Below are 18,627 nucleotides of genomic sequence, written 5' to 3'. Positions count from 1 at the left end.
TCAAATGAAACACATAAGGTTAGGATATTAGATTAGTGAAGATGGCTCAAATATAGGTATCAGTGAGTTGTAAATGTAGATGAGGTGTTCCAAAGAGGAAAGCCGAGTGTGTCACTGGGTCTGTTTTTTGGGGGACATTACTGTTTAACGACGTCGCCGTCAGTATGAATAAAATATATCACTCCTCAACACTTCATATCCATCACGTATTTCAATGTAATATCGATGGCATTACAATTTTAATATGCACTTCGCATCCATGGTAACTTGGACATATATATACGTCCTGGCCAGTTGGGTGGTTAACTTGTATATATTAACAATATTTTTGGGACATTACTGTTTAACATGTATATTAACAATACTAAAACAGGTTAAGCTGGAGATATGCAACTTTTTGCAGCAGGGATTAAAAAAAAAAAAAAAAAAAAAAATCAACGATTCTACAAATATCAATTTCAGTTTATTTTATGATGTTTCCTGATTCAAGTTTTCTATAGATTTCAGTCTGTACACATTGGTTTCAATTCAAGTTTCAGTTTTGATTACAGTTTTTTAGATTTCTGTAATTTGTTTTTTATTTATATATTATTTTATATCTATTATGAATTAATTCCACATTCTCATTTGAAATAAAATAGTTGTACTACTAAATTCTTATTAAAATCCAACCAGGCATGACTTGTCTGAGAGAGACATTATTCCTTTAATGCTTATTAAATTACTTACGGAATTTACAACGTACAAATGATATAAATTAAAATTAAACTTTAATCTATATTCCAATATTTCAGCAATGTCATGTTGCCATTTTCACAGGAACTTAAAATAAAGATACGTGCACGCAGGCACTACACACAGTAACTGAGGACAAAACAGGAAGGTGTTGTTCCTCCTAAAAGTCCTGATGGTGCCCCCTAGCGGGCTATGTACGTATTCTCAGCCATTGGGCTGAAGGTCTTCTGATGTAAGTCTCCCAAATTTGGGGCAGTCTCATGCAACCAAATTTGTTGAGGTTTGGCATGTTTCTTAGAGTTGAGCTGATTCCATGAATAGCCTTTCAAATTTGAATTTACTATGGTGTATTACCATCCATGGCTTTCTTCCAAAGTATTCTGTGGCGAGTATCCAGAGCATGGTCTGCAAGACTAGAGTGGCTGTACTAGTGAAAATGGATGTAATCCTTGTGTTCTGAAATTCGCTGTCCTGCCTGTTTGACCAAAGTAGGACAGCTTAAGCTGCAAGGGACCTGGTATACACCAGGTAGGGCTAAGGAAGGTGGTTGGTCTTTAGTGGAGCAGATAAGGGATGTCAATTTTTTATATGGTCTGTAACAAGAGGTCAAGTTATGTTTATTTGGGATTTTGGTAATTTTTTCCGAGGTGCCTCAGATGTAGGGAATGGTGATGGATTTAGAATGATCCTTGTTGTGGGGGGGGAGAATTGTGGTTAACTGGTATCAATATTTTTTGGATTTTGGAGGGGGGGGATAGCTATTTGGCTGAGAAAGTATTGAAGATATGGTTTAGTTCCGTGGTTAGGGCATTGTCATTTGAACAGATAAGTTTAGCCCTGTTGTGTAGTGTATTAATAACGCCATATTGTTGGTGAATGTATTTGCCTGTATGAGTGGGTTTTCTATAAACTGAAAAAACCAAGGTTCCATCAGGCTGGCGGGTGACTAGTGTGTGTAAGAAAGGGAGGCTGTTATTTTTCTCCTTTTCCAGGGTGAATTTGATTCTGGGGTGTTGGTTGTTTAGGTGTGTTAGGAAGGAGAGGAGTGAATCAGAGCCATGTGGCCAAATAGTGAACACATCATCAATGTAGCAAAGCCATATGGTTGGTTTCTGTGCGGTAGAGTTTAAGACTTTCTCTTCAAAAGTCTCCATAAAAAAGTTGGCCAAGGGTGGGGAGAGTGGTGAACCCATGACTGTCCCCTCTATTTGTTTGTAGAATTTTCCTTGCCAAACAAAATAGCCCGAGTTCATAGTGAACTGAAATAGGGCTGAGATATCAGGAGGAAATTTAGCTTGGATTAGCTCTAAGGTTTCTTTGAGTGGGACATTTGTGAATAAGGAGCAGACATCAAAAACTGACCATTATGTCAATATGTTGGAGTGTAAGGTTTTCTATGCCGGCTGTGAAATGGGCTGAGTTTTTTTTATGTGTGATGGTGTGTTGCCAGTATAGTGTGTGAGCACTTTGGCCAAATGTTTAGCTAATTTGTATGTGGGGGAATCAATGCCATCCACTATTGGATGTAATGGCACATTTTCTTTAAATTTGAAAGGCTATTCATGGAATCAGCCTCAGCTCTAAGAAACATGCCAAACCTCAACAAATTTGGTTGCATGAGACTGCCCCAAATTTGGGAGACTTACATCAGAAGACCTTCAGCCCAACGGCCGAGAATATGTACATAGCACGCTAGGGGGCATCATCAGGACTTTTAGGAGAAACAACAGCTTCCTGCTTCGTCCTCAGTTACTGTGTGTAGTGCCTGCATGCATGTGTCTTTATTATAAGTTCCTGTGAAAATGGCAATGTGACGTTGTCTATATATTTGAATATAGATTAAAGTTTAATTTTAATTTATATCATTTGTATGTTGTAAACTCCATAAGTAATTTAATAAGCATGTATAACCAATGTCCAAGCCTTTCTACGAGAATTATTCCTTTAAGTTAATTAACCTCATGTTTAAGTAAAACTGTATCACATTATTTCACCAACAGTTCAAAGTTTGGCTGATTGGTCTGCTGGTTAGACTGGTACACTTCAGATGGCGAGGTTTTCAGGTTCAAAACCCAGAGTACTATTGTGATGATATTAACATTGTCTGTTTACTAGGTGATTAGCTTTGACAGGGGTGATCTCCTGAATTCAGGTGTATAAACCTTCATTGAACTAATTAGTTATATACTGAACTTTACATACACCAACAGCTCAATAAGCTCAGTGGTGTCAATTTTCATGAGCAGTCAACCTGGAATGACCAGGAAAATCTCACTTGCAAAATGCTCTATTGTGAGCATTATTAACATTAACAAAACATACATTAATTATTAATTGATGAATTTCTCAAGAAAATTATTCGTATAGTGTTTTGATGAAAAATTAAACATAAGCAAAAAAAAAAAAAAATTTACATTTTAATGATGTTTTATAGGGACAGTAAATATTAAAAATTTTAAAATAAAGAAATATAATTCTTAATGAAAGCAGGTGAGTTGAAATGTATGGTTTAAAAAAACTGGGAGGAGGGGAGCTATCAGTGAATCACTGGATTTCCACTGAATTAATGAGATTCTAGTGACTGATCATACCCAGGTATAGTTTTCTTATCAATTTAAATATGGATTAGTTTATTTTTTGTGCAAATTCTGATTTAGGTTTTTTTCAAATATTATCAGTTAAAGTTTTTTTTTTTTTTTCTTTCCTTCTCCAATTTTATCAGTTTACTGATTCAAATTTGATTTAACTTTTCACCCCTGGTCTGCAGATGATGCTAACTTTGAGAAGACAATGAGGAGTCGAGTATATGTTGTGGCCTTATAGTAAGATCTGAACAGACTGTATGAGTTGACAAGTAGAGTTGCTGGTTGTTGCAGAGTGTAAGGTTAGAAATTTGGTTGGCAAGGATAGCATGGAAAAATATATAAATGGTGGAGAAATTTTGAAGAAGAAGAGAAATCTGAGAATGGTGTGTGTGTGCACACGCACACGTGCATGCATGCATGCATGGACCTTAAGTTTAGAGACCACACTGGTTACTTTTGAAATCATCTCATTGGATTATGCCAATGAAAATGACCTTGACATGCAGAAAAAAAGAGGTTATGGCCTTAATCGTGCTTCCTATGGCTTATTATGAACAGATTTGGTCACCTGATTTTCAAGAGGATGATGAAAGGGGACATGAAGACTATGGTCTCTGGAATGTGGGATATGAAGACAGGAGGGATCCCATATGCAGATCCTCATGAATAGGACGGGGTGGGGGAAGAGGAGGATATGACTGATACATATAGGTTGATAGAGAGATGTTACCAGATTAATGCTGAAGAGATTTTATATATAATGGGAAGAGGAGTTAGGAGCAGGTCCTTTGCATGGAAAGTGGTGAGTGAAATGCATTGCCTTGGAATGTGTTGAGTGAAAACGGTCCATGCGCCAAGGCAAGGTTCAATGAGCTTTCTGTGTGAAAGTGAGGTCCTCCTGTGATGAATTTTGATTCCGTGAAGGTTTGATATTAATAAAAAAAGTGTAACCAAAATTACAAAGGAGAGAACTTTAACTCAATGGGTGAAATAATCAACCACCCACTTAATGAAAAGCCATTGCCAAGTAAAGAAAAGTATTTATAAAGAAGTTGTACCTTTAGCTGAACATGTTATTGGGAAATTTTTATAAACTTTTCCAGACACAATTTGAAGTTAGGTCTTCCCAATTCTAAAACGGGTGTGTCATATGCTATTACATGACCAATTCACTGTGAAGTAATTATGAATAGTATATTTAAGCTAACTATGAGACCAATCAGTAAAAAACGCAATGCCATATAACTCCTTCCAAAACAGTCCTAACTATAAAAGTATCACGTGTTTAACTATGATTATCACTCACCATTCCTGGTAATCTGAACTTTTAAATTTGCACAGTCATCTGTAACATTTTTCAGCTTACTCTGACTATCTAGCAATTCTTTCTCCAGCTGAAACTCACGTCGCTCTATAAAATAAAGAAATATCATAAACATGCGCTAGGTTTAAAAAAAAAAAAAAAAACTATCTATATGCATAAATAAATAAAAATAGCCTGTCACAGATGCCAGTAGTCATATTATACAATTTACCAAAACTTACATAGCTAATGGCTATCAAACTTTACATAGATGGGAACCAGTTTTTTCCATATTTTTTTTTTTTTTGATTTACCATGCATATATATGTATGTAGTTTGCTGAATTAAATAAGTAGATTAGAAAAACAGTAAAAAAATGGTACTTTTTATTGTTATTTTATATCAATTATGCAACAGGCCTGGACTAAATGGATATTTGTGTGTGCATGTTATTAAATGGTTATGCATTACTTATAGCTTGATTTTTCCTCCTATTAACAGCTCATACCATATCTGAATATTTTCTGAAGATCAATTTTTTTTTTTCCCCTCAAGAACTACCAGGTCATGGGCTAGATATGGAAAATGCTGCTGTATATAATATAAAAATAGCCTGCCAATGACAATAAAGTCTCTGGTAGTTGTACTATAAAAGCTGTATTAATATAGAAAAGGTGCAGTTATTATTATTATTATTCCTGATACCTCCAATATAAATCTTATTTAGGCAATTTATAATTAACTCATTTAAAACTCTAAAGCAGTACATATTAAGGAGTTGGAAAATTACAACTTTTGAATTATGACAACTCTTGACAAACGGAAATTCAAACTCTGTATAATATCAGTAATAATACTATTCTTTTTAGACATAACTGAGTAATATATAACTTTTTCACAGATGAGAAACAGGGTATTATCAAATAAAGGAAAAAGGAGGTAAAATCACTTTTGCAAGAAAAAAAAAGACAGAACTTTGTTTTGAATAGCATTTGATAAGGCAATGTTTATGGAAGATGTGGAAACTTGGAATGTTTGGGGTTGGAAAAAAATAAAGAGGAACATTGTACACAAAATTATTTTTGTGTAAGAGACAAAGAGCAAAGAAAAAAAAGCTCTAGAATATTCCTAAATTAGTAAATAAATCTGAAGAATAAAGTTTTATTATGCAATATTAGACATAATAAAATGATTTTGGAAATGTTCAACAGAACTAAAATTTTTTCAGACCTTTCCATTACATATGTATACATGGATGGATGAGGTGGATTCTTGGAAGTTTTCCATTGGTTATACTATAAATTAAAGATACCAAGAAATTATATACTTGGTTTAATCCTTTATCCAAGTGTAAGCAAACAAGTTTGCAGCTGAACAATTTTCAGGACTTGGACAACTCGTATATAGAAGTTAATGACTTCACAACATTTGCCTTAGTCTCCCATAATGCAAAGCACATATCCTTGTGAACATGTATGTATTATGGGAAGCACCACTATCCAGAGCGGTTTCGACCTTTATTGAGGTCTCATCAGTGGGAGCCAGACCCAGAGGTGATACTAAAGTTAAAGTAATACAGAAGTAATCCAGAATATTTTAATAATAAGATTGTGACACCTTTTGTCTACTCATATATGAAAATATGACTTCTGTATATTCTGGGTAGTGACCCTTTCCATAATGCATAGCATTATACATGTCTGCAAGGAGATGTGCTTTGCATGATGGGGTTCTAAGTGATGTGAAATCAGCTTCTTTATATGATAATAAGTTTAGTTTAATCCTTTATCCAAGTGTAAGCAAACAAAGTTTGTGCCTTAAGTATCTTCAGGACTGAGGCAACTCGTAGTAAAGGTGGACCAAGCTCTCATCACTCCTTGTCTCAGTATCTCCCATAATGCAAAACACATCTTACGGATATGTATAATGTTATGCATTAAGGGAAGGACCACTACCCAGACCGGTTTTTCGACCTTTATTGAGGTCTCATCAGTTGGAGCCAGACTCAGAAGTGGTGATACTAAGGAGAAGAAATGGAGAGGTCATATTTACTTATACGAGTTGCCAAAAGATGTACTACCTTATTATTAAATTACCCTGGATTTACTCTGAAGATACATCAGGGGCAAACTTTGTTTGCTTACACTTGGATAAAGGATTAAACTAAACTTATTATAGTCTAACCAAGTGGAAAATAAACTTCCAACATCTTTCTCTAAATCCAGAGTAATTTAATAATAAGGTGGTATACACCTTTTGGCAACTTTGGCAACTCAGTAAATATGACCTCTCCATTGCTTCTGCCTTAGTATCACCACTGACAAGACCACAATAAAGGTCGAAACCAGTCTGTATATTGGCCCTTCCCTTAATGCATAGCATTATACACATCCACAAGGAGATGTGTTTTGCATTATGGGAGATACTGAGACAAGAAGTGATTGAGATGAATGAGAGATTGGTCCTCCTTTACTACAAGTTGCCTCAGTCCTGAAGATACTTCAGAAGCAAACTTTGTTTGCTTACACTTGGATAAAGGATTAAACTAAAGTTATTATAGTCTAACCGAGTTGGAAGTTTATTGGAAAATAAACTTCCAACTTCTTTATACGAGTTGCCCCATTCCTGAAAATAGTTCAGGCGCAAACTTGTTTGCTTACACTTGGATAAAGGATTAAACCAAGTATATAATTTCTTGCTATCTTTAATTTATATGAGGTGGACTGAGTAGCAGAATTCATAATGGTAAGCTTCTAGGTAGTAAGGAGACTGAGTGTTAATAATCTTCATAAATCTGATAAAACTAAGTAATGTGTAGGCTTCTTCATAGTATATAAGATAGGTGTGAGTTATTGAGAACAAGTTCTGATACAACTGGGTAAAACCTTTTTTTTTTTTACTATTACATGACACCTCCAGGCAGTTTAAAGACTCATCGAGGGAAGGCACCTACTCTACAACTTTGTCTCCACCACTCAATTCACCAACTACAACGAACCACAACTACACCAACACCATCTATCACCTACCACCACTAGGATTTTCACAGACAATCAAAAACATCCATGCCCACGGTGGGATTCGAACCAGCTGCCTTTTGGCTGGAGAGTGGATATGCTAACCACTCAGCCAACTAGGCCAGCATTTTTTTACTAGTACCCGAGCTACTTAAATTCCTGTTAGACCTTTCTGGTAAAAAAAACACTAAGTGAGACATGCAGAAAGCTGTGTTTAGTAAGCAATGATTTTTCTGATTTATCAATGAGTTAGAGGGAAAAAAAAAGACAGACAAGAGGTTAGTTTTGTCTGCAGAGATGTTAGAGAAATGCAAGAACATATAAGGACAAAAATTGAACCAACATGTAGAAGTGTTAATAATTGGTGGATTTTTGTATTGAGGATATTCATAGATATTATCTTAATATTTATCCTACCATAGAGATGGGCTCTGTTTCTAACAATTATTTTTTTAATTCCGAGTATATCTATATGTTATTATATGCACAATGGTTCACTCCAATTGGTGCAATGATCTTAACTCTTTCTTTCAAAATCCAAATAATCACTGACTCAAAATCAAAATAAAAACCATATATATACACACTTCAAACAACTTTACATAACTAACTACAAATTTAATAGGATCCAAGGCCTTTTTAAAATAAACTTACACTTAAGACTAAACACTTTGTTTTAAAATTAAGCAATGTTCATAGCCAGTTTCTCTCTGTTTTTTTACAGGATCCTTTCTCATCACTTATGTAACACATTAATTCTTCCAAACTTAATTCTGTCTCTTTTTAGTAGAAATAATAGTTAGATCCGGCATCCTTAATACAGATGAAACTTCATAATTAGCGTTTCCACGAACATTCCTTTAGAATGTAAATAGCACTTCTTCATTTATTCACTTATGCTTATTGACAGTCTCTTCCACTTTAAAGAAATTTACGTTTTCTATGATACCCTTTTCGGAACCTACTATAAATCTTTCAATTAGCGTTTCTTCCAATATTCCTTTTAAAACGCCTATAGCAATATTTCCCTTTTATTTATCAATACTTATTCCACTTTAAACTTAATAGTTCCACAATTCCTTTTTCGGAATATACTATTAATTTTCCTCCGACTGTCACATAAAAAAACTTGAGTTCCTCCGAACCTAAATATCTGCTGGCCTGTGTTCTAAATTCTTTCTGAACGCTATCTTGTTTACAGCTGTTACTCAGATACCGAACGCTTTCCTTGTCAGCTGTCAATCACACATCCAACTTCTCGGCGAGCATGCGCACTCCATGAAACTGGTAAGCAAGAAGTTAGGTATAAATAATGGCTGACACGTTGTCTCCGTTAGCAACAAGAGAGAATGTCTTCATAAAACACAACTTTTGATAATTTTAAATTACAATAAAATTCTTGTAAGTAATACAAATATCAAATTTAATAAGTACATCAATTTTTTAACTTCTTTACATATCATTTTTGACAAAACAATTTCAATAACGGGCACATCGCAAGTGCCGACAATGCGTGTTATGAAACTAAAACTAATAAACATTTTAACATAAACAATTCGTAAAAATATACATGCATACATACATCTTCAAGGCCCACTCTTCCTAATTGGGTTGTGGAGGCAAAAGCTGCAAGAGGAACTTCCAATGGTCACGATCCTCTGCCACCAAGTTCAGGTGTTCTGGTGGGATTCCCAAACATGTCCACCCAAGGTTTTGGATATAATCTATCCAGCGAATCCTTGGCCTTCCACCCTCTGGCTTGGCAAAGAGGGCCTGCTGAGGGAGCCACTCTTGTGGCATTCTGACCAGGTGCCCATACCAGCGTAACTGTGATCTCTCAACACGGAGAAGCAGCGGTTGAGTATTGAGGGTCTCCCGAATTGCAGAGCTTCTGACTCTGTCGAGTTTTGTCAGCCCCCCGCAACCCCTCAAAGGAACCTCATTTCAGCCGCTTGGATTCGTGTCTGCATTCTTTCGGTCATTACCCAACTCTCATGACCATAGGTGAGGATGGGGACATAGACTACTGAAGACAGAAGGCTTTGCCTTCTGGCTTAACTCCCGCTTCAATACTACCGAACGGCCAAGCTCCCGCAATATTGCGCTTGCTAAGCCAATTCGAGTATCTAGCTCTACGTCCCATTTTCCATCATTCGTGAATATGGACCCAAGGTATTTAAACTTCTCCACCTGTCTCATTGGGACTCCACTTATATTTAGAGTGCACTGGGATGGTTGTCTTGAGACCACAAATGTTTCAGTTTTGGCCACACTGATCTTCATTCCGGCGTCTGCACAAACAGCTACAAACCTATCCAGGGTCCGCTGGAGGTCATCTGTGGAAGAGCTAAGCAGAACTAGGTCATCTGCGAAAAGCAGACATCCAATGCTACATTTTCCAATTCTGACACACTCACTACCTCGGCTGTGCCTATCAATCCAGTCCATAAATATTATGAAAAGGAGGGGTGACAGAACATACCCTCGGCGGAGGCCAACGGAGATTGTGAAAGGGTCAGACTTTGTGCTGTTTACCCTGACACAAAACTCTGGGCATTCATACAGGGACCTGATGGCAGCTAATAGTTGACTATCCACTCCATACTCCTGTACTACTTGCCAAAGCTTATCCCGAGGAACCCGGTCATATGCCTTCTCCAAGTCCACAAAACATGTGTAGACATTCTTGGCATATTCCCAAGATTTCTCAAAGACTTGCCTTAAAGTGAAGATTTGATCAGTTGTGCTTCTACCAGGACGAAAGCCACATTGTTCTTCCTGGAATTTTGACTCAACTATGCTCCTGCACCGTCTTTCCAAGCACTTAGCATACACTTTCCCAGGCAGGCTGAGCAGAGAGATGCCACGATAATTACTGCAATCCTTCTGGTCTCCCTTCTTAAAGACTGGTATTATTATGCCTGTCTGCCATTGCTTTGGTGCTCGCCCAGATATCCAAGCAGCCTGACACACTTGTGTCAGCCAGAGAACACCGTCTCGATTTAAGGCTTTTAGTATTTCGGGCCGAATTTCATCATCGCCAGCAGCCTTGCCCGATTTTAGCGATTTTATTGCTAAATGGACCTCTTCTGTTGTGAGACTAGTCATTGCCCTGATTTGCACCTCTTGGATGTCCACAATTGCTGGGCCACCCGCGTTAAGAAGTCTCTCAAAGTATTCCGTCCATCTGAGGAGGATATCCTTCTCGGTTGTTAAAAGTGCACCATCAGAGGCCTTAATTACCCTTGCTGTTCACGATTTCCTCCCTCGAAGGCAGCGGATGGTCTGTGAGAATACTTTGTTTGCATTTGCATAGGATGAATCTAATCTTTCTCCAAAGGATTCCCAAGCCTTCTGCTTTGCTGTCTTTACTGCCTTAGCAGCAGCTTTTCGTGCCTCAGCATACTGCAAACGCATCTCAGGTGACCTGACTCTAAGCCATGTTAGGTAGGACTCCTTTTTTGCCCGGACAGTTTTTTGGACTTCTTGGTTCCACCAAGGTGTCCTTTTCTCACTGCCCATTGACACGCCGAGCGGCTTTCTGCCACACCATGAGAGTGCAGAGGCAGTGACAGCTGTTCTGAACAGCTTCCATTCCTCCTCAACATCTGCAGTATATTTGGGAATCTCTTTGAACCTGGAGGAAATGTCATCTGCAAAATTCTTCCTCACAGCCTCATTTTCCAATGTCTCCCATTTCACACGGTATAGCTGCTTAGGCCTACCAGCGTTGATGGTAGCATCTGGTTTCTGAAGCCATAGAGTGCCCACAACAAGGTGGTGGTCAGCTGACAATTCTGCCCCTCTTCTCACACGAACGTCCAACACTGAGGAAAATAGGTCTGCTGAGACTATAAAGAAGTCAATCAGAGACCTTTGTTCTAGTGTATCCCTGTACCAGGTATACTTATGGACTTCTCATGTGCTGGAAGAAGGTATTCATTATGGACAAGCTATTAGTACAGCAGAAGTCCAATAATTTCAACCCATTCGCGTTAAGGTCAGGGGCACCGTTCCTCCCAACCACACCCCTCCATGTCTGGTCATCTGTTCCAACGTGTGCACTGAAGTCACCCATTAGCAGGACTGATTCCATGTCTGCCACCCTGTCAAAAGCAGCATCCACTTCCTCTAGGAAGGCAGAGTATTCTGACTCCAGATTAGGTGCATAGGCTTGCACCGCAGCCAAATAATGGTTTTTCATCTGAAGCCTTAATACACATACCCATCCCCCCAATGGAATCCACTCAGCAACACAGTCTGACAGCTGGGGGCTTGTGAGTATCCCCACACCCGCCTGAGCAGACATTGTCGGGCTCACACCAGAGTAGTAGAGCTTCCACCCCTTATCCAGGTCGACAGTTGTTCCAGAGCCTCTCCTCTTGGTTGAAGAAAGCCTGACTAAGTCTAGCCGGTAGCGCTTGGCTTCCTCAACCAGTTCCAACTCCTTCCCTGTCAGAGAGAAGATGTTCCAGTTGCCTAAAGCCATAGTCTGGTGCCATTGTTGTTGCCATTTCCGTCCTTTTGCAGAACCATTTCTTTGCGCTGCCCCTAAACGGGTAGCGGGCCCATTGATGAAGTTTCCTCTAGCAGAGTGCTGAGGAGTGGTGTCTAAGGGAGACTGTAACATATTTTTCGAACGGGTCCCTCTGCCTAAAACCCGAACGTGTCCCTTGATAACCCACGCGACGGACGATGCGGTATGAACATTTTTTGATGGCCTGATCATGTTACAGTGTTTGATAATGTCCTGTTAGATTCCCCTCGAATACTCTAATAGCATTCGGGGGAAGGAGCAAGAAGAGAAGAAAGAAAGAATCAAGGGAGGAAGAGGAAGGACCAGTCTACAGATAATATAACAGATGTATATTACATGAAGTAAGGCATGGTCCAGCATCAGGTACCTCAGGTTTGCCACACCCGTACTCACTAAAGTGAAAGTACTCGCTCGTAAAAATATTCAGAATTTTAATTATGATTATTTTTACAGAAGGACATGATTGCCATTTGTAAAAGAGGTCAGTTTTTTCCTTCAATCATTTTGGATTTGGTAGGTTTTATTTATTTATTATTTTTATTTATTTTTTTTTTTTGAAGCACATTTATCAAAAGCTGACATTGGTAATTCCTGTTTCTTTCATAAAAAATTCTTCCAATTTTCTGGTTGACCAAGTGGTTAGCGTATCCACTCTCCAGCCAAAAGGCTGTGGGTTCGAATCCTGCCATGTGCATGGATGTTTGTGATTGTGGAAATACCTGTGGTGGTCGGTGGTAGATGGCGTTGGTGTAGTTGCGGTCAGTTGGTGATCAAATGGTGGAGATGGAGTTGAAGAGCAGGTGCCCCCTCCCTCGATGAGTCCTTGGACTCTCTGGAGGTGTCAAATAATAATAACAATAATGATAATAATAATTTTCTGTATAAAGTGAAGAACCCTTCAACCCAGACTTCATGGTAAACTTCAATACTAAATCTTTGTTCACCACCATGCCTCCAGAAGATTCCTTTCATCTGTCTCAGAAGCCTTTCTACTGGATATATCGAATTATTCGACTGTCATTCACTCAGGTTATTTTATTTGTCAGAACAGGATCTACAGACAATTAGATTCTTCACCTTTTACCTTTAAAGAGACTGCTGTGGAAAGATTGCTGTTCTCTCCTGCTCTCACAAAATTTTATCTGAAACATCTACATGAAATCATTTCTTCATTCATACACCCTCAGCCTTCATTTTGGGTACATTATATAGATGATATCTTTGCAATCTGGCCCTACAACAAAAATGCATTTGCTAGTCAACATAAACAATCTACATCCATGAATTAATTTCAAATTGGAAATAGAGAAAAAAGAAAGAATCCAAACTAGCTTTCCTATACATCCTACTCACCCACTCCTCATCAGGTGAATTAATTACCTCCATTTTAGAAACTCTACCTTTAGCAGTAATAGCTTTTTTTTTGGGGGGGGGGGGGAGGCGGATAATAACTGAGTAATGGTAGTTTTCCAGAGCCTCCATACCTCACTCAGTTAGGAGAAGTCCTTTGGTCGGAAAGACCTGGGTTCAATTCCAGTCAGTGATGTGAGGAACCTTTATCTGGTCTCTTTCGACTAAAGGTGAGTTAACCAGTCTCATACAGAGGTGGAGGGTTCCCCCCCCCTCCAGTAACTAAAGATTTTCATCCCTCAAAACAGGCAAACTGGTCTTGTGCACACACACGTCTACAGCTATAAAATATAATCTGGCAAGCAAGGCAATGGGAAACCACCTTGCTCATAATCATCTCCCTAGTATATACGGTAGCATATAGCTTCCCCCCACCAGCTGTATGGCTGAGGGAATAGCATAGGATAGTAGTTTTCCGTGTGGTATCCTGTTGAATACTTTTGCAATATCCAGCAATATCATGGTGTAGCTATTATCTAATTCTGTTGTCACCTTATTACTATGCTGCCCACCATAGAGATTGTATTCCTATCCATTAACTGCTGAATTTTTCCTTCAACTAGCATTTCCAGTATTTCCCACTACTCTTGAGATATTAATTGGTCCGATTCTATTCATGTAACAATATCCATTTTCAGAGTCAACTGAAAGGAATCCAATACACCAAAAATTTCAAAATTTGCATATCATGCAGTCTCTTACTGTTTAGTTATAACAGTGCAACCAAAGAAAATTATAGCTGATCAGTAGATTTTGAATTACAGGCAGTCCCCAGGTTATGGACGACTTGACTTACAGCATTCCGTACTTATGAACGGGCTCCCAAGGCTCCCCATAAGGATAATTAAATAATTAATAATTCAGGAACTAGTTTTTCCTGCACATGTAAACAAACCTGCATGGCGTAAGGGGTTCATTGATGCAGCTTCTTTACGCTAGTTAAAGATTGGTTCATTGTTTGTTTTATAGATTGTTCATTCCATAGATTTTTTTCTTTTAAGGTTACACGGTGATCAGCATTCATATTTAAGAATTTATGGACACAAAACACACATTTTGAAATGATTATTTTACTAATTATTAATAAAATAACAATTGACGTTTTGACCCCTGTATCGAGGTCATCATCAGAAGGATACATGTGTATAGGAACCATGCTACATGCTGTTGCACTCTAATAAAGGTAAATTAAAACTATGTTGTTAACTAATCTTTTTCTTAGCCTGATCTCTAGTGATAAAAAAAAAAAAAATTTAATAAAATAAAATAAAATAAATGAAAACTACAATAAACTCTGCTAAAGTCCTCACGTACTAAGATTCTTCTGGAATTGTATAGTTCATATTATTATACTAAGATTTTCTTCTGGATTTGTACAGTTCAGGTTGCTTTTGAATGTGCTGGGGGGGAGGGGGAATTCACAAGTCTTCTTGTATTGAGATTTTTCTTAGTGGTTGCTATGAAGGTTGCAGATGGGTCCTCCACATTCTTGGAATGGTTAGCCCATCATTTTTATTCAGATTATGTTTGAGCATTTCACATGCCTCTATGAATTTCCTCGCGAACCAGGTTTTGGTGCAGTGTGGGGACTTGGTACCTTTCCAATCAATTCTAATTTTTTTTTTCTATGTTTTCGAGTGTGTGGTCAGAAAGGCCGGTTTTTCCAAAATGGAGGTATCCCAACATATTAAATACGTCGTTTCTGTTCGTCCTTCCTGATTGGGATGGTTCACCCTGTTTCCCCTTATGTATGGTATATTACATGTGCATTGTATTTTGTAAACCCCTGGGTGGGCTAGGTGTGGCAGAGGATCCTTGGAAGAACTGAATAGGTGTCTTAATTTTGTCAGGGGGTTTAAAGGTGGTTTTGATGTTGTATTTGTGTAGTGTTCTGTCTATTTTTACGGAAATGCCTCTAACATATGGTATGGCAATAGCATTCTTGAAATCTTTTTTTGTTTTTAGTGGTATCTCTGTGGAGGATCTTGTGAATGGTTTTTTTACTGTATCCATTTTTTATAAAGATATGGTTGATGATCTCGAATTCCTGGTTAAGAGCCTGTTCATTTGAACAGATAGTTTGAGCTCTGTGTTTAAGGGTGCTTATGACCCTAGTTTTTGTGTTGGGTGGTGATAAGAAGTTTTTGTGTATGTACTGGCCTGTGTGTACGTGTGTAGGTTTGCGGTAGACTAAGAAGGAGAGACAGCCTGCGGGAAGAAATGTGACGAGTGCGTCTAGGAACGAAAGAGAGTTGTTTTTTCCTATTTCAATGGTGAATTGGATGTGTTTGTGTTGTTTGTTCAGGTGGCTAAGGAATGTATTTAGTGCTTCACAGCCGTGGGGCCAAATGGCGAAAATATTGTCGACGTATCTGAGCCAAATTTTGGGCTTTAGGCATGGTGACTCTAGAGCTCGTTGCTCAAAGTCTTCCATATAAAAGTTGGCAATTGGGTGGGGAAAGTGGTGAGCCCATGGCTGTACCCTCTTTTTGAAGGTAAAAATTGTTTTGCCATACGAAATACCCGGAGCAGAGTACGTGGGCAAAGAGGGACGTGATGTCGTGTGGAAATATGTTCTGTAAAAGCAAGAGTGTATCATTGATTGGGGCATTGGTGAAAAGGGAAGTTATGTCAAAGCTGACTAATAGATCTTGGTTGTTTGGTGTAATGTTTTTAATTTTGTTTATGAAATGTTGTGTATTTTTTTATGAAGGAAGGGGGAATGACCTACCAATTCCTTGAGTGTGGCTGCTAGTTTTTTGGCTAAGTGGTAATTCAGGCTGTCGATTCCTTCTACAATAGGATGTAGTGGTGTGTGTCTGTTTTGTGTACTTTTGGCAGGTTATAAATTCTAAGCGCGTGGGCATACTGAGGTATTAGTTTTTTAATTGTTTTTTCCGGCCATGTGTTAACGGATTTAATTAATTCAGCTGTTTTCTTTTTGTTGTGTTGCGTGGGGTTGTAATTTACTAATTGGTAGGTGTTGTGGTCCGATACCAAATGGTTCATTTTTTCTATGCAGGCTGTTTGATCTATAGATTGCATTCCATAGATTTTATTCCTGCTGTGGAACATTACTGTTCAGAAAAGAAAATTCCTTTAAAATTCTGCTTGGGCTGGACAATGCTCCTGGACATCCAACATCTTTAGATGACTTTTGCCCTAATGTAAAGGTCGTATTTTTACTACTCAACTGCCAATGGACCAGGGAGTCATTTCTATATTTAAGGCTTATTACTTATGTCGTACATTCCCTCAAACATTCAGGGCTATGGAAGATGATGTGATGACCTTGAGAGAGAGTTAAGAATTATAACATTCATGATGCCATCAAAAACATTGCTGATTCTTGGTGGGAAGTGAAGCAGTCAACAATCAAAGGTGTGAAACAAACTGTGCCCTCAGTTCTGTGATGATTTTAGTGGCTTCACAGAAGACATTGCCAAAGCCAGAAAAGCTGTGGTGGATAGTGGCAAAAGCACTGCAGTTGGACATCAATGTAAATGATGTCATTGACTTACTAGAGTACAATTCACAAGAATTAACCAATGAAGACCTTATGGAGATAGTGAAGCAGCTGATAGAAAGACGAGAACATGAAGAATCAGATGAACCAGAGCCAAGAAAGTTTATGACAAAAGTTTATTAGCTGAAGCCTTTCATCTCATTGAAGAAGGATTTGCTAAGCTTAAGAAGCAAGATCCTAGCATTTAGCAGTTTAGAAAGCTTTATTCTGCAGTTAGTGAGAACATTAACTGCTACAAGGCCACTGATGATGCAAAAAAAAAAAAAAAAGAAAAAAAAAAAGAAAAAGGCCATGCAAACACTAGATGCCATTTTCAAGAAACTGACTAAAGTAGTAAGTTCCCTACTCCAGCAATAGAATCAAATCCTGATTCTCCAGCACCAGGTCCATCCTCTCTAACACCAGAATCTGATCCTGATTCAAATCCTAATTCTCCAGGACCCACTCCATCCTCTCCAGCACCATCTTCCGATTAATGTTAGCCAACCTTCTTGCCCCAAAAATGCATCTTCCGGTAAGCAAGATATTGATGCAACATTAGGTGAGTGTTAACCTTTAACATTCTTTTTTGAAATTTCTCATATCTAAACTTTTTGTATGAGTTTGTTTTTAAGTTGTTTGTTTGAATTAAAAGAAAGAGCACAGTTTCTGCAACTTATTATTGAAGTATTACACTGTATTATTATTGCCACATATGAGCCATTATAGTATTATTACTACTGTACATATGCTGTTCATCAGGGATTCAAGTCACATACAAACCAAACCTAAAGATGTTCTCAGGAACGTATCTCATCAGTAACCTGGAGACTGTCAGTATTCCATTTAAAAAATCAAACTGTCTCCTTTCAAATGGTCATTTCGTTAACATGGGGGTGTGTGTGTGTGTGTGGGGTGGGGGTCTATGGGAGACCACAGAACATGTCTTGCTGCTTGAGCAGGACCTCATCTCCATTCACTAGTGAATGTTACATCACCGGAAGGGGGATGAAATGGAAGTTACACATATTTGAAGAGAAAGAGTCCAATTTTCAAAATGGAATAATTCAAAATGGGGTGCTTAAGGGTCAAAGCTGTATAACTGAGAGGAGACCTCCACATAGCCTTTAAAGGAATGCGGAGAACCGACCAGGGCTTCTGACCTAATGTCCAATCCTCACTTTCTCGTGGTGCACCCTGTTGGGTATCTACTTGGATACTAAACGGACAAGGATCGAATGGCAATTTCGGATTTAGCCGACCTAATTGTATTCTTATTGGTTAAACCAAAATATAGAATGATGGTACAACATGACAAAATTTCATGCCGGCTGGGGCGTCGCCCGGTTAAACAAGGCCCTCGTTGTTTTCGCCAGGGAACCAGGGCGAACAGCGAAAAGTCAGCTACTGGAACAAATCTGAAAATAAACCCCAACTCAACATCACCTGAGTTAAAGATCGATACTATCAACGTAAGAAGCCTGAATGGCAAAGAAATGGAGCTAGCTGAGGAATTAGATAAGTACCAGATCGAC

The 18,627-nt window shown here is 38.3% G+C and overlaps 1 protein-coding gene across 3 annotated transcripts in view; it reads right to left on the bottom strand.

Annotated features, from left to right (window-relative positions):
* The window catches only part of LOC150106811 (nucleoprotein TPR-like), an 826,699-nt gene that overhangs the window by 802,702 nt on the left and 5,370 nt on the right, over positions 1-18,627 (bottom strand). For all 3 annotated transcript variants that reach the window (XM_090393327.1, XM_090393328.1, XM_090393329.1), the window contains exon 2: positions 4,627-4,731. In XM_090393327.1, coding sequence (XP_090249453.1) covers positions 4,627-4,731 — 105 coding nt within the window. The remainder of the gene's footprint in view (positions 1-4,626; positions 4,732-18,627) is intronic.

This window comes from Typopeltis vanoorti, chromosome 5 (assembly GCF_054136105.1).
Source record: "Typopeltis vanoorti isolate ZY-2024b chromosome 5, IOZ_Tvanoo_1.0, whole genome shotgun sequence".
NCBI classification, from domain to species: Eukaryota; Metazoa; Arthropoda; class Arachnida; order Uropygi; family Thelyphonidae; genus Typopeltis; species Typopeltis vanoorti.
This window is presented reverse-complemented; position numbering and strand designations above follow the sequence as displayed.